This window comes from Podarcis vaucheri (assembly GCF_965113315.1).
Source record: "Podarcis vaucheri genome assembly, chromosome: 6".
Taxonomy (NCBI): Eukaryota; Metazoa; Chordata; class Lepidosauria; order Squamata; family Lacertidae; genus Podarcis; species Podarcis vaucheri.
Window position 1 is genome coordinate 84,607,321 of NC_138764.1, and position 14,594 is coordinate 84,621,914.

General features: G+C 42.9%; 1 protein-coding gene across 2 annotated transcripts in view; it reads left to right on the forward strand.

The window, feature by feature from the left end:
- Positions 1–14,594, forward strand: part of RIMS4 (regulating synaptic membrane exocytosis 4) — a gene marked incomplete at its 3' end in the record, with an annotated part of 104,747 nt that overhangs the window by 77,503 nt on the left and 12,650 nt on the right. The window contains exon 2 of one of the 2 annotated variants that reach the window (XM_082226479.1): positions 3,153–3,294. In XM_082226479.1, coding sequence (XP_082082605.1) covers positions 3,153–3,294 — 142 coding nt within the window. The remainder of the gene's footprint in view (positions 1–3,152; positions 3,295–14,594) is intronic. The other variant, XM_082226480.1, reaches the window with a different exon arrangement.

The following is a 14,594-nucleotide window of genomic DNA, read 5'->3' on the forward strand; positions in this document are numbered from 1 at the left end:
GGGTTTCTGCTTTCAATGATTTCATTTTTACAGCTGGTATTTACTTTTGGTTTAAACATCGAGAGTTTTATAACAAACCTGCTGTAGTTGGTAGGTTTTTAAAATTTCCTTCAAAATAAACCATGAATTTGTTCCAATCTTCTTTCAACTTTGTATTTTTTTTATTTCTAATTCTTTGCGTCATTCTAGCCAATTCGATAAAGTCATATACCTTTAATTGCCAGTCTCTCACCATTGGGAGGTTTGTGCTTTTCCAATTTTGGGTGATTAGCATTCTGGCCGCTGCCGTTGAATATTGGAATAAAGTTTTATCTTTTTCTTGAATTTCATTTCCGATAATCCCTAATAAGAAGGCCTCTGGTTTTTTGGGAAATGTGTATCTAAATATCTTTTTCAACTCGTTATATATCTGATTCCAAAATTTTTTTGTTTCCTCACAAGTCCACCACATATGTATAAAATTGCCTTCTTTTGTTTTACATTTCCAGCAGGCCTTGTTTTCAGTTTTAAACATCCTACTTAATTTTTCTGGTGTTAAATACCATCTATGTATCATCTTTTCTAAGTTTTCTCTAATTGCAGCGCTTGCCGTAAATTTTATTCCCTCGTTCCACAATTTTAACCATTTTTCATATTCTATATTATACCCCAGATCTATCGCCCACTTACCCATGACTTCCTTCATTTTTTCATCTTTTGTATCCCATTCCAATAATATATTATACATCTTAGACAGTATCTTAGATTTACTTTCAATTATTTCGAACTGAAATTTAGACTTCTTTTCATTCATTCCTGTTTTTTTATCTTCTGTCCATTTTGCATTAATCTGATGATACTGTATCCATCCCGTCAACTTATCCTTTAGCTCTTCATAAGGTCTTAATCTCCAGCTATCTTGAGATCTTACCAATAAGTCTTCATACGTCAATTTCTGCTCTTCCAGATTTGTCTTTTTAATTGTTAAGATATTTGTTGGTGACAACCACCAGGGTGTTTTCCATTCCAACAATTTTTTGTTTTTTCCCCAAACTTCATACAGTGGGCCTCTGATAATATGACTCGAAAACCCTTTGTGTGCTTTTTCTTTATTTGACCAGAGGTAGGCATGCCATCCAAACCTGTTGTCTGCCCCTTCAAGGTCCAATAGATCAGTGTTCTCTAAAGTTATCCAGTCTTTGACCCAGCATAAGCAGGCCGCTTCATAATATAATTTTAAATTAGGTACTACCAGTCCTCCTCTCTCCTTTCGATCTGTAAGTAATTTAAATCTGATCCTTGGCCTTCTTCCCTGCCATATGAACCTTGAAAGAGTTTTCTGCTAGTCCTTGAAAATTTTGTGCCCTCTAATTACAGGAATATTTTGAAATAAGAACAGCATCCTGGGGAGTATGTTCATTTTTATTGCTTCCATCCTATGCAAAACCAGTTGCTAGGAAGTAAAATTGTTTTTATGGGAATAAAGGTAAAGGTAAAGGGACCCCTGACCATTAGGTCCAGTCGTGACCGACTCTGGGGTTGCGGCACTCATCTCGCTTTATTGGCCGAGGGAGCCGGCGTACAGCTTCCAGGGCATGTGGCCAGCATGACTAAGCCGCTTCTGGCAAACCAGAGTAGTGCACGGAAACGCCGTTTACCTTCCCGCCGGAGCGGTACCTATTTATCTACTTGCACTTTGACGTGCTTTCGAACTGCTAGGTTGGCAGGAGCAGGGACCGAACAACGGGAACTCACCCCGTCGTGGGGATTCAAACCGCCGATCTTCTGATCAGCAAGTCCTAGGCTCTGTGGTTTAACCCACAGCGCCACATAGGTCTAAATACTCTTCCATATAGGAACATCTTCCAGGAAACCATAAGGTTATCCAAGTATCTATGTGCAAGGATTTGTTTGCTTTTTTCCATAAGAAGCAGGCACTCGTGCTATCTCCCTGCTACATTTTGATCTGCAGTAGTTAGGGATGGGTGTGGGTGTGTGGAATTTGATTCTGTTCAGAATTAAAGCTGAATTTATCAAATCCACACTTTCTGAAACAATATGAGAATCAAGTCATAACCACCCTTTGAAATTGGCTTTTATCCAGATTTTGTAATGCAGTTCCCCAACCAACCAATGTTTTCAAAACACATATCTATGTAGAGTGCATAAAATGACTGCATTTGTGAAAGTATCATACAAACTTGCAGTATTACATTAGGAGAAAATGCTTGCAAAAATGTTTGCATTCGTCAGAAATACATACAAAAATGTTGAACGTTTTTAATGAAGATTTTCACATATTGCTGCAGAAATGCAGAGCACTGAATTTCATATTGGGGGAAAAATAAAAACTGAGAGAATAGAAATAGACCGACCCTTCTATCCCTGGTAATGCCACAGACCAAGGAGAGTTTTGCCGCTTATCTGCTGTTTATATAAACGAGGCTTGTGCTGTAGGTGTAATATCTGGTTCTGCTACTTTTGCAAACTGAAATCCTGGCTTTTCGATCACACTCAGACCTCAAAACCCAAGGCTAATTTGCTGGCTTTGGATGTAGGAAACTGAGAAAGTTTCATAATTGTGTGGATTTTTATGGAGGAGCTCTATGCGCATACATCAGTTAGTGTGTAGAAGGATGTGTCACCAAAAGCAAAATGGAATCTAGGGTGTCAAACCCAGGGCCAGCTCAAGACATTTTGCTGCCTGAGGCAAAGGACAATATGGTGTCCTGCCCCAAGGCACATACAGAAAGCAACTGGACTGGTAGTTGAATCTTAATCCAATACTCGTGAGAGGACAGTCCTTTCCACTGTGCTCAAAGGCAGCAGGCTAGTGTAGAAAGTACAGAGGAGGCCACATGTCACTCACAGCTCTGGCCACTCCCTGCACCTAAGCATCTGCTGCCTGAGGCAGCTGCCTCACTCTGCCTCATTGTAGGCTCAACCCTCTTCCTGCCACACCAGAAAGTGTTCCAGGTTTCCAGATTTTCTGGTGTTGTCCTAGTTTCCAGATTCCCAAGTACAAATCTTTGTATTTATTTGTTTGCATGTTGCTTTCCACTGTTGTATAGTCTTCACCCAATATCAAAATGCCTAATCACTTTTCTTTTCTTGTCTTCCTTCCCTCCTTCCCTCCTTCTCTCCTTCCCACATGCTCTTTGTCTTTGTTTTAGAAGGAGATGGCCGGAAACTCAAAGGTGCCATCCAGCGGAGCACAGAAACCGGCCTGGCTGTTGAGATGCCAAGCCGAACGATCCGACAAGCCAGCCATGAATCCATTGAGGAGAGTATGAACAGCTATGGATCCGAAGGAAAGTAAGTAGCAAGAGGGCAAAGTACATATATCTGTATATCTTTATCTATCGACTGATCGATCATAAGCAATCTTTAATTAATTGTAAAATATAATAATAAGTGTCCTCTGCGTTGCCTATACCAACAAATACATTGACAGAGTAGGCATCTTTGAATGGGCTTCCAGGGGACAGTTGCCACTCCACATAAAAACCATAACCCCCAGAGTCCCAGCTTTCAGTTTTTAAAAAAAATAAGTTTCTAGTGTTTGTGGAACCCGAGATATGAGGCAAAATGTAGAAGCACTATAATTCTTCCTTTCTTTTTTTGTAGGAAACTAGCCTCCTCCCAATCAATGTTTTCCTTTTCCTCCCCACCCCGGGAAAAGTCAATCAATCAATGTGAGACGATGAGTAACGAATAAGTCTCATTGATTTCAGTAGGACCAATATGCAACTTCTTTGCTGTGGATTCAACCCCGAAGTCTGACAACAGCACGAAATTAGCTCAGTTGTGGGATGTCATTGTCTGAATTTTAGAGCCTAGAAGGTCTTCAAAGGTGACTCATTGAGGCAGAAGGTAAATGGCGTTTCTGTGCACTCTGGTTTCTGTCACGGTGTCCCGTATGCGCCAGAAGTGGTTTTGTCATGCTGGCCACATGACCCACAAAAGCTGTCTGTGGACAAACGCTGGCTCCCTTAGCCTGAAAGTGAGATGAACGCTTCAACCCCATAGTTGCCTTTGACTGGACTTAACCATCCAGGAGTCCTTTACCTTTCACCTTTACCTTTTGGAGAAATGGTTTAAAGTTAGAGATTCTACCAGGCATTATTATTCATTGCTATTGTTTGTTTGTTGTCACCACTCTGCAATTGTAATGATTATGTAGCTGATGCCTTCCATGAAAACCTGCCTCCAAGGAAATAGTTCTGCTACTCAATTGCAGTAAGGTAACTTTGTTCCTTTCCTGCATTACAAAATTCAGTGAATTTGGAATTGAGGCGTGTTCTTTTGGCCTTGCAGGGAATCTGTTTTCCATGCCAACAACCATTATTTCCTTTCTGTCTGTGTGGTTCAGCCTCTTGGGAACGATGTACAAATATCTTGGATCATCTGTGCAGCATCACTGCACAGACCGGCTGCTTTCATGTTCAGGCTTTGATTGGAAGTGCGTAACAGCCCAGTTCCAAAAGAAATAGAGTACCTTGGTAAAAAGCTGCTCCACTGCAGTATCCTCCATTTATTAAAGTTAGTGGCATGCAACTGTACCCTTTATATTCAAACTCCAAGTTTACACAGGATGATATAAAAGCTCCTTGGCCATCAAGAAGGTGACATGGACAGAGAGATTCAGAAAGGCACAAGATGTGAGCGCTCATGTTTATTCCAAATCATGCTTCCAGTTCCAATTTTGCTCCTAGAATATCGAAAGCATGTTTTGCTTTCTTTGCTGTACTTAGAAGCTTCTGCAATCACAGCCCTTTTCATGCATGCAAATAAGGGAGGCTATTAAAGGGGCAATTAATAGGCTATTCACCACCAGCACACACTCACACGCATCAGGAAGCAATAAAATTGTCGGAACTGAGGAATTTGTTAAAAAGAGCATTGCTGGGAACTTTTACAGGACTTATTTATGAGTAAACATGATAGGAAGCTAAGAGGACGTTGGCCATGGGGAAGGAAGGGCACTGCTGGTGGAAATTTGTGTGGAAACTCCATTCTAATTGCATTTCCAGCTAACTGCACATACACACATAAAAGTCTTCAGCAGTGCTTAAATGCTGTAGCATGGAAGCAACCTAGGTTAAGAACTCCAGCTACTGAATGCCTAGACCTGTTCTGTGAAAGCAAATACTGAATTATTTCTTTCAGGGAGCATTGTCAAGAGATAGCAGCATTTTATGAATTTTTAATGGTTTGCTTGCATAAGTCACTTCTTGTGGCTTAGGACATTCAGAACCAGTATTACTTCGATGGCACATTTCATCCCTCCATGTTTCAGTTCTTGAGAAGTAGCTCACACACGTACACACGCTTGCCTTTGCCATTTGAATAGCACCTACGAGTTAAGATGACCAAGCCTTTCCTAGCCTCCCAGCTGAGGACAGATATTTACAGAGACCTGTTGCTACTTACTCATCCTGATGCGCTGCCAAATTAGGAAGCTTGCACATCTCCCAGGAGAGCAGCAAGCTAAGAAGGCTAGTGAGAAGTCAAATTGTTCCTCCAGCTTTCAGTTCAGAGGTTTGCCCCTGGGGAAAGCTGTCATGATGTGAATGCCAACTCACATCCAAGACCTTGTGGAAGTGCAGAAATGACTCCTTGCAAATCATGGCTTCCAAATTGAGATCCAGCCTCAGGAATAGGTATTCTATTCTTTTTCACTCTCAGGCATAATTTCCCCCCTCTTCTCCCTTTGTCACCTATAACCATGGCTTGTATTACATCTGTGCTGATGCTAATCTTGTTTATTGCTAACTAGGGGTCTTGCCTGGTCCCGAGGATGACTTCTGGTTTGCAAATCATGGTTTGCAGGAAACAAACAGGAATCAATCCAGATTAGATTACTGCAATGCGCTCCATGTGGGGCAGCTCTGCCTTCCCCCCCTTCAGCCAATGCAAAATGCAACGGCAAGAACGTTGTCCAGTGTTTAATTTCATGGTGTGCATTATTCTGATTTTGTTCAATCTGCATTGCCTCCTTGTTCATTTCCAGGCACAAATAAAAGTGCTGATTATAACCTCAGCCTTAACTGACATTCCGTGTGTTGCGCTGACTCTATTTTTCTATATTCCTGTTTTATTCCGTGAAGTTTTCATATGTATTTTGTATTTCTAATGATTCATAAGCTGCCTTGAAGGTTGATTTGGCTGAAAGACAGGATATAAGACGAGAATTTTTTTTGCACCAGAGCAGATATGAAAACATGGTTTAAAAAATTAGGGTTGTATCCAACTCAGAAACAATAACTGTTGTTTGGGGATTTTGCTGATTCAACAGAGAATCTGAAGCTTAGCTCTGACTCCAACAAGGTCCCGGGTATACTATATGGTACAGTTAGCAGGATGTGGCAAGTTAATTATGTTTTACATAATTGCTTCCACTGTGTGCATGCGCACACCCACCCAGGTACTGGTTTTCTTGGATGAGCTGACTTCAGGTAAATTGCCCCAGAATAAAATATTGTGGGCTGCTGGAATCCGAAATGCATTGCAGTTGAAGGCTTTCTTGTTTTCTGCTGACGACCGCTGGGATGATTAGTTTGCAGAATGCTAAGGTGACTTTCTTACATTAGAATAACACAGCAGGCAATGACTTCGGGAGGAGCAGGAAAGGCGCTCTCTCGTTTGATATGGAAGTCAAAACCGTGCTCTGCAAGGACACGTCGTCAATTTGCTCTGCCTTCCCCCCCTTCATGCTTTGTTTCAGCTCTTAAAACAAAATGTTCTCTTGCCACTTCCCTAGAGGCTGGTATCATGGCATCATGTGGGCTCCACTCTGAGATACAGCATGGAAGGCTGCAGAGACACCTGCAGCTCTCTTTGCCACATGCCTACCTGTGAAACCCAGATATCATTCCTTCTAACAGAGAACCCGAGTAGCTGTGTGACTGTCAGTTTGTAAATTAAACGAACCACTCACATTATAATGCAGCAGTGTTCGCACGCACACAGTCACTGCAGTGGTGCATACATTGTAAATAATGAGGGGAAAGGAATGATTGCTGCTGTTGTGAGTGGTTCATTTCAGCCCACTGTTTACAACATCCTTTTTCTTTTTCCTCTACACACCCATGTAAACATAAACCTGCCCCTTTCCAGCAACCCTTTGTGCATCTGATTCTGGTCCATAGAAGCTGATGTCATAATATTTAACCAGAAAATGGCTTCCCTCAAGGAATTCTGGGAACGGTAGTTCACTCCTCACAGAGCTGCAATTCCCAGCACCCTTCACCTAAGAGTCAGGAGGATATTGCTGAAAACCATTCCACTGTACTGCCAAGAGGACGGTGGGAGTACATCTAGCTGTCTATATTAGATAACATCAGAAACAGTCAGGGCTAATCCACTTTAAGAAGTGAAAGTGATGAAGAGAAAGCACATTAATCCAATTGTGAAAGATTATTTGCTCCATTTATTCTGTTAGGTGATCAGTCAGGCAACTTGATGCCAGCAAATTTCCAAAGTGTCGTCTTCTGAGCAACACCAATGGTGTAATAAACATGTTTTAACGTGCATCAGGCAGGTTTATGGCAATTCGCTCCACAGAGGCCTCAAAATCTTCTCATCGTTAGTGTTTTGTTTACAAACAGTGCCTGCCCGCAAAAGTCGTCTGCCCGCAAGGGTAAGAGAGATCCATTGTAAATCTCTACTTTGACTAATGCCCACCCAGTGCTCTGTTTGATTCAACATCTAACAGCTCTCCAGGCAAGAGCTGATCAGCAGATTTATGGACTCTCCACAGCAAGTTTTGAAAACCATGAGCATTATTCTTCATTAAATGTTCCTGCCGCAGGTGTTCTCCCAAGATACCCCCTCCATTCTCCCTCCCATTGATGGGGACGTTTGGAATCCATCTGCAAGTCAGAACATTAATTTTCCCTACTTCATTTCCATTCAGCCTGATAATTTGCGATAGTGGCTATTCAATGTCTCAAGAAAAACCGAAAAATGGTCAAAAAAGTCTCCCCCTCCCCACCCCGAACTTTGCTTCTTTCTGGTCTCGTTGCTCAAAGGTTCAGATCCAGTGGCAAGTTTTGTGTACAGTGGTGCCCCGCAAGACAAATGCCTCGCAAGACGGAAAACTCGCTAGACGAAAGAGTTTTCCGTTTTGGAGGTGCTTCGCAAAACGAATCTCCTATGGGCTTGCTTCGCAAGACGAAAATGTCTTGCGAGTTCCTGCGGGTTTTTTCCTCCCCCCTTTTTCTAAGCCGCTAAGCCGCTTATCAGCTGATCCGATAAGCCGCTAAAAGCTGCTAATAGCGCTAATAGCGCTAATCCGCTAATCCGTCAATGGGCTTGCTTCGCAAGACAAAAAAACCGCTAGACGAAGAGAATCACAGAACGGATTCTTTTCGTCTTGTGAGGCACCACTGTATTCTGGTTCATTGGCTCATTCTTGTGGTCTATGAGATTACAGGTTTCTGAACCACCCAAGCACTGCACATAGTCCAGATTGTTGTGCCTGCTACAGCTGACCATTTTTGCACAGCTAAAAAAGAGGAAAAAATACATATATGTGCATGCAATTTATGTGTGCTAATTTATACTTAGAAATGAAAATTTAGAAATAGAAAGACGACACATCTTTGAACCAAATTCTCATGCCATTCCTAGAAGAGCAGAAAGTAGCTTAGTTGCCTTTAAAAGAGATGAACAAACTCATGGAGGCGAAGTCTCTCAATGGCTACTATAGAGAGTTGAAAATAATGCCAATATATTTCACATCTGGCAACCAATGTGCCCCTTTGGTTTCCGATAGTAGACGAGTCTAAAAAGCCTGGAACACAAATGTTCACAGCCCTCTAGCAGCCATGGTGGCTCATTTAGCAGAATTTATATATTTAGTGTTGGCTCTGGAAGTGTATATGCAAAAGCAACTACTCTATTCCGAACTTAAAAATGGAAAGAGTAAAGTTGATGGTCAACAAAAGAGGTTTAAAGACAAGGCAAATCTTAAAAAAAAAGTACTGTAAACAGTGACAGCTGGGAAATACTGGCCTGCGAGCGCTCCAGTTGGAGAATAGCCTTTACCAAAGGTGTCATGGGCTTTGAAGACACTCGAACTCAGGACGCAAGGGAGAAACATGCTAAGAGGAAGGCATGCTTGGCAAATCCACACCGTGATCAACTCCCACCCGGAAACCAATGTCCCCACTGTGGAAGGACGTGCGGGTCCAGAATTGGCCTTCACAGTCACTTACGGACTCGTTGTTAAAACCGTGTTTATGGAAGACAATCTTACTCAGCTACGAGTGATTGCCAAAGAAAGAGAAAGAAAGATACTCGATTCTGTTCAAACAAAGCCTCTAGTCTCCTAGTCTCTCCTCTGCAGTTTCTTAGCATTCCTTTGAGTTCATTTCATCATTTTCTCTCAGCCCCCTCTCCCCCTGGACTGCTCCAGATGACCTGTTTATTGAGCATTCATCTTCATTTGCTTGCACAAAGCTTACCTATTGATTAAACAATGTCCAGTGTTCACTGAGCATTTGTTCTGATTTGTTTGCTTTGCAAGGAGGTCATACAACAATGAACATTCACCCTGATTTGCTTGCAGGGTGTTTATAGGTCTTCCTAGTAATCATTCATTTATCCCACAATTTTCAGTGTGTTTCCCCATCACTTTCCTAACTGCAAAAAGTACAGTATCTTCTTTTTTAAGCAAGCTTGTGCCAGGATTGCACTTTAATCTACCTTGAGTGCACAAACTAAATTCCCAGTATGCACATGAATCTCTCCTGTAAAATAGTGATAATCTGGAAGCACTCCTTGAATGCTTTCATGGTAGCACAGAAGCAGCACAGGATCTACTGTTCGCAAGATAAGAATTCAGCTAAGATAAAAATAAATAAGATACCAAGAGTTGAACCTGAGAGTCTCCACATACAAAGCAGTTATGCTACTTCTGGGGGTGTAAGAAGCATCATTTCCCAATCTGCTCTGAATTTGCTGCGTGCAACACTGTTTCCATTCCGCTGCAGTATGTCTTCTGCTAAAAACTATGTTATTTGCCTTGTTGCCCACTGTGGCAAAATTACACAGTTCACATGATTAATTTTGTAAATTGCGTTGTCATTACATTATCCCACCCTATTCATTTCAGTGTAAAGGAAACACAATGCAAATGACGGAGGGGAAAATAATTAATTAAGTTTTGCTTGTGGACAGAAAACAACAACAGCAAATACTGATTGTCTTTGTTGACATGGGGCAAGTAAGCAAACATTGGCAATTTCTGCTGTTCTTTCCCTTTTCATTGACTATTCCAACATCCCTAGCTACTTATAAGTCAGGGGTTCCAAAACCTTGATCATGCACGTGTCAGCATCGCCCTTGAGCCAGTGCCACCAACTGGACTCATCCACTTCAGCCCCGACTGGGCTAGGCGAGCTGAGTAGCACTTCCAGAGACCACCTTCTGCACAGGAACAGGTCAAAGTGCTGTGGACTCACAGCTTAGAGTTGTGAGCACCGGATTCACTTCTTCAATAAGACAGTTGTCATACAGTAGAGTATAGCAGAGTATAGCAGAGCATAAATGACTCGGAGAGCAGCTCTGTAGAATATCTTCTTTATTCTATCTACAACTATAATACACAACTATACACAGAGCTAAAAGAGGTCTAAACGAAAATGCTGAACTGCACTGAGTGTCTGCAGCTGCTCTTAGCAGCAACCTTATCTATACACACGATCTCTCTCTAACACTCAGTCTCTCTCTCTCCGACACATTGATGTGAGGCTGGAGCGGAATAAGTAGAGAGCAGAAACCACCCCTCCTCTCTGGAGAATCAGCAGAGAACATCAGCAGATTCTTGGATATGGGAGGGGTGAAATCTCCTCAGCACGTGCTCCATGGCATATCTGTAGATTTGTGGCTGAAGACGGGAGGTGGCAGATCAATTTTATTTTTAATTGCTTCTTTTATTTCTTATATTGGATTTTGCCATTACCGTTTTGAATTCTACAGAATTCAAATTGCAATGCAATAAGATTCGATATATAAGAAATAAAAGCAATAATAAAATGCAATTTAAAAATTATACAACCTCCAGCACAGCACATTACAATCTCTGCAGGCAGAAAAGTAATTAAGTGGTCTGCCAAGACCCTTGGCAATTTCCAAGTGGTCCATATTGGTGGTGGGGAACCACTGAGCGCTTTTTTTGCACAGTGAGCATAGGCGGGTAACTAAAGGGAAGGTTTTCTGAGTTCCAGGGCATGGAGAGGGTGGGGAATATGTTTCTCTTTGGCCCTCTTTGGCCATTTGAATCGTTGGGAGTTGCAGAGCAATGGCTTTTTCCGGGTTGGAGAGCTTGGAAAGGTGGACAGGCAAAGTAATGAAATCTTGAGGCTGTTGGTGAGTTGAAAGCTTTGGCTTGGCACTCTGTAGCAGCACTTGGCATGGAAGATCTCAGAACCGCTTTAAAAATAGATTTGAAAAGAGGTCACAAACTCCACACGGACAAGAAAAGAAATTAATGATACGTTTGCCTAAACTTAGCTGCGCGGAAACTGCTTTCCGCATACTAATGCGTCACATTTGGCAGGTTGGAGGGGAACGGCTCCCGCTTGGGATATTCTTCAAAGCATTCCTTGCTGCAAGCAGTTTCCTTCATTAGGCTGCTCGTGCTACTGTCACTTTCCAAAATAGGATTTTAAAAGCAGGTCAAGAATATGGGTAAATTATACTGCGGTGGGTGGTGGGCAAGGGATAGTAAGTTCGGCAGAGCAGCTTGCAATGGTTCCTTTAAATGCTGAATGTAACTGTGGTGTGATATCATCATCATCATCATCATCATCATCATCATCATTAATATACTGCCCTATAACTGGAGGTCTCAGGGCAGTTCACAGAAAAGATCAACATAAAAACCACAATATATACATGCTGGTGAGAGGCAGAGAGCATGGCCTGGTATTTGCTGGGCTATTAATATAGCATGTTTAAATAATAAAGGAAATGCACAGTGACCAAGCCTTGATTAGCCACTATATAAGACTAAGAGATGACTGGTGCAGTTATCATCATTATGTGCCAGACAGCATTGACTGTTTCATCTTTTATTAACCTTGCTGCTGCTGCTATTATTTCTGCCTCGTTGTGGTCTTTTCCTGCCTTTTAAGATTCTTTAAGTGAGTTTTATGGATACTTGTTGGCGTTGGGCAGGGCTGGAACACCTATGGCACTTCAGATATTTGTTGGACTCCAGCTCCCATCAGCCCCAGCAAGCATGGTCAAGGACCAGGGATTATGGGAGCTGGTGTCCATCAAGCTCTGGAGAGCCACAGGTTCCCCACCCGCTGCTTTAGGATTTAAAGCAGGATAGATTGTATCAGTGATGGACAGAATGTCATTCAGGATCTACCGGTAGATCTCTGAGTTAATTGCAGCAGATCGGCAAGGTGGAAACTACACACATGTTTAAAATGTTGTGAAAATGCTTTTTTTATAATTGTTTTGAAAAACGCATTGAATTTGCTATAGCTCACTGTCCCCATCTCGTGTCACAATTGTATATTGCGCTTTACAACACATTCAAAACGTTTTATTTGCAGCTGTATAGCTGACTCCTCTGTCTCTCAGAAACCCTAAGTTGCAACACAAGAGATGCTGGCCATTCGGGTAAATGAGGCACTGCCCCACCAAACTCAATATGCTATTTGCCGGCCCCTCTTCCGAAAACTACTTCATTGATGGGACATATTTTTTTTATAATACCGTCATACCTTGGAAGTCAAACGGAATCTGTTCCAGAAGTCCGTTCAACTTCCAAAATGTTCAGAAACCAAAGCGCGGCTTCTGATTGGCTGCAGGAAGTTCCTGCAGCCAATTAGAAGCCGCAGAAGCCCCATCGGACATTCAGGTTCCAAAGAACGTTTGCGAACCAAAACACTCACTTCTGGGTTGGTGGCATTCAGGAGCCAAAACATCCAAGTACCAAGGCGTTTAGGAGCCAAGGTACGACTGTACTGCCTTTGGAATGGTTCACAATCTCTCATGGCTGTGCCATCGTGATATGGTGTGATGTTGTAGCGGTTCAAGTGTTGAAGGGAGGCCATAGTTTGAATTCCTGCTCAGCCAGGAAGCATCTTGAGCCAGTCACCATCTTTCAGCCTCACAGAGTTGTTGTGAGGATAAACTAAGGAGTGATGGGACCAGGCATGCCACCTTCAGTTCCTTGGGGGAAAGGTGAGATGTAATGCAATAAATAAATAACCTTTCTCTGATTTCCCTAAGTAGACAATCTGGAAGATACTAAGCAGATATCTGATTTTTACAGTGCAGACCAGATGTGTTGCAGATGCCATAAATAGTCACTGGCACTTAGCAAACACCAGCAGGGATGCTTCAGCGCCAAGAAATTGATTTTGCTGTTGTTTCTTCTTGGCCTAGAAATTAAATTCCAATGGGTTTGTTGTGAGGGTGACCTTGCTTATATTTAACATGTGTTACATGAGAAACTGAGCTCTTGCAAGCAACACCGCTATGATCTAACATCTCTTGCAGACATTATATTTGAGTTTACTTTAGTCTGGGTGTTTTGGGGGAACACTTCATAAAGAAAAGAAAACACACTGGTGTTTTCCCTTCAAAGAGGCACAGTTGACAGAGCTGGTAATCATGTGAGTGGAGGCAGCAGACTGGTTATGCATGAATGTAATGGTACAGGAATGCTATATTTTCATTTGTTTCCAATGCTTGGCTTCCAATATGCTGTCTGATCTTCCATGAAAAGAATCCTTTCTCTCATGAAAAATCCTTTGATCCATCAGAGGCTCCCCACGGGTGGAAGAACAAAGATGGGTTTTTTTCAATTTCCTCCCTGAAATAAAGTTACTAGATATCCCAGGGACAGTCCCCGGATTTACAAATCAGTCCCCTTACAAAATCCATTAAAGTTGGAAAATGTCCCCAGATTCATTGGGGGGAAATCTGGTAACTTTACCCTGAAACCCCTAACTCCACCTGTTGTACTGGCCCATTGGTTTCACTGATTCTCTGGGAAAGATTTCCAGGGCAAAGAAGTTTCAGGGGAATTGGCAAATTTTTTTTAAAAAAAATCCCTTTCTGCCAGAGAGAGCTCCCTGTCAGCAAAGTTCCACTCATGAGATCTCAATTACCGTATTTTTCACCCCATAGGATGCACCAGCCCATAGGACGCATCAAGTTTTTTGAGGGGAAAATAAAGAAAAAAAATTATTCCCCCCCCCCAGGCGCTTGTGGGGCAGGCAGCGGGGAGAAGCGCTCTTCTCCCCGCCGCCCGCCTTCAGATCAAGTCCGGGGACAGCGGGGAGACGCGCTGCGTCTCCCTGCTGTCCCCGGAGTGGTGGGGCAGGCAGCGGGGAGAAGCGCTCTTCTCCCCCCCCCGCCCGCCTGGAGATCAGGTCCGGGGACAGCAGGGAGACACAGCGCGTCTCCCTGCTGTCCCCGGAGTGGTGGGGCAGGCAGCGGGGAGAAGCGCCCTTCTCCCTGCCGTCAGCCTCCAAACCACTTCGGGAGACAGCGGGATGGCGGCGTTCCGCCTCCCTCTGTCCCCCGACCTTGTGGGGCTGGTGCTGGGGCTCTCCTGAAGCCTGGAGAGCGAGAGGGGTCGG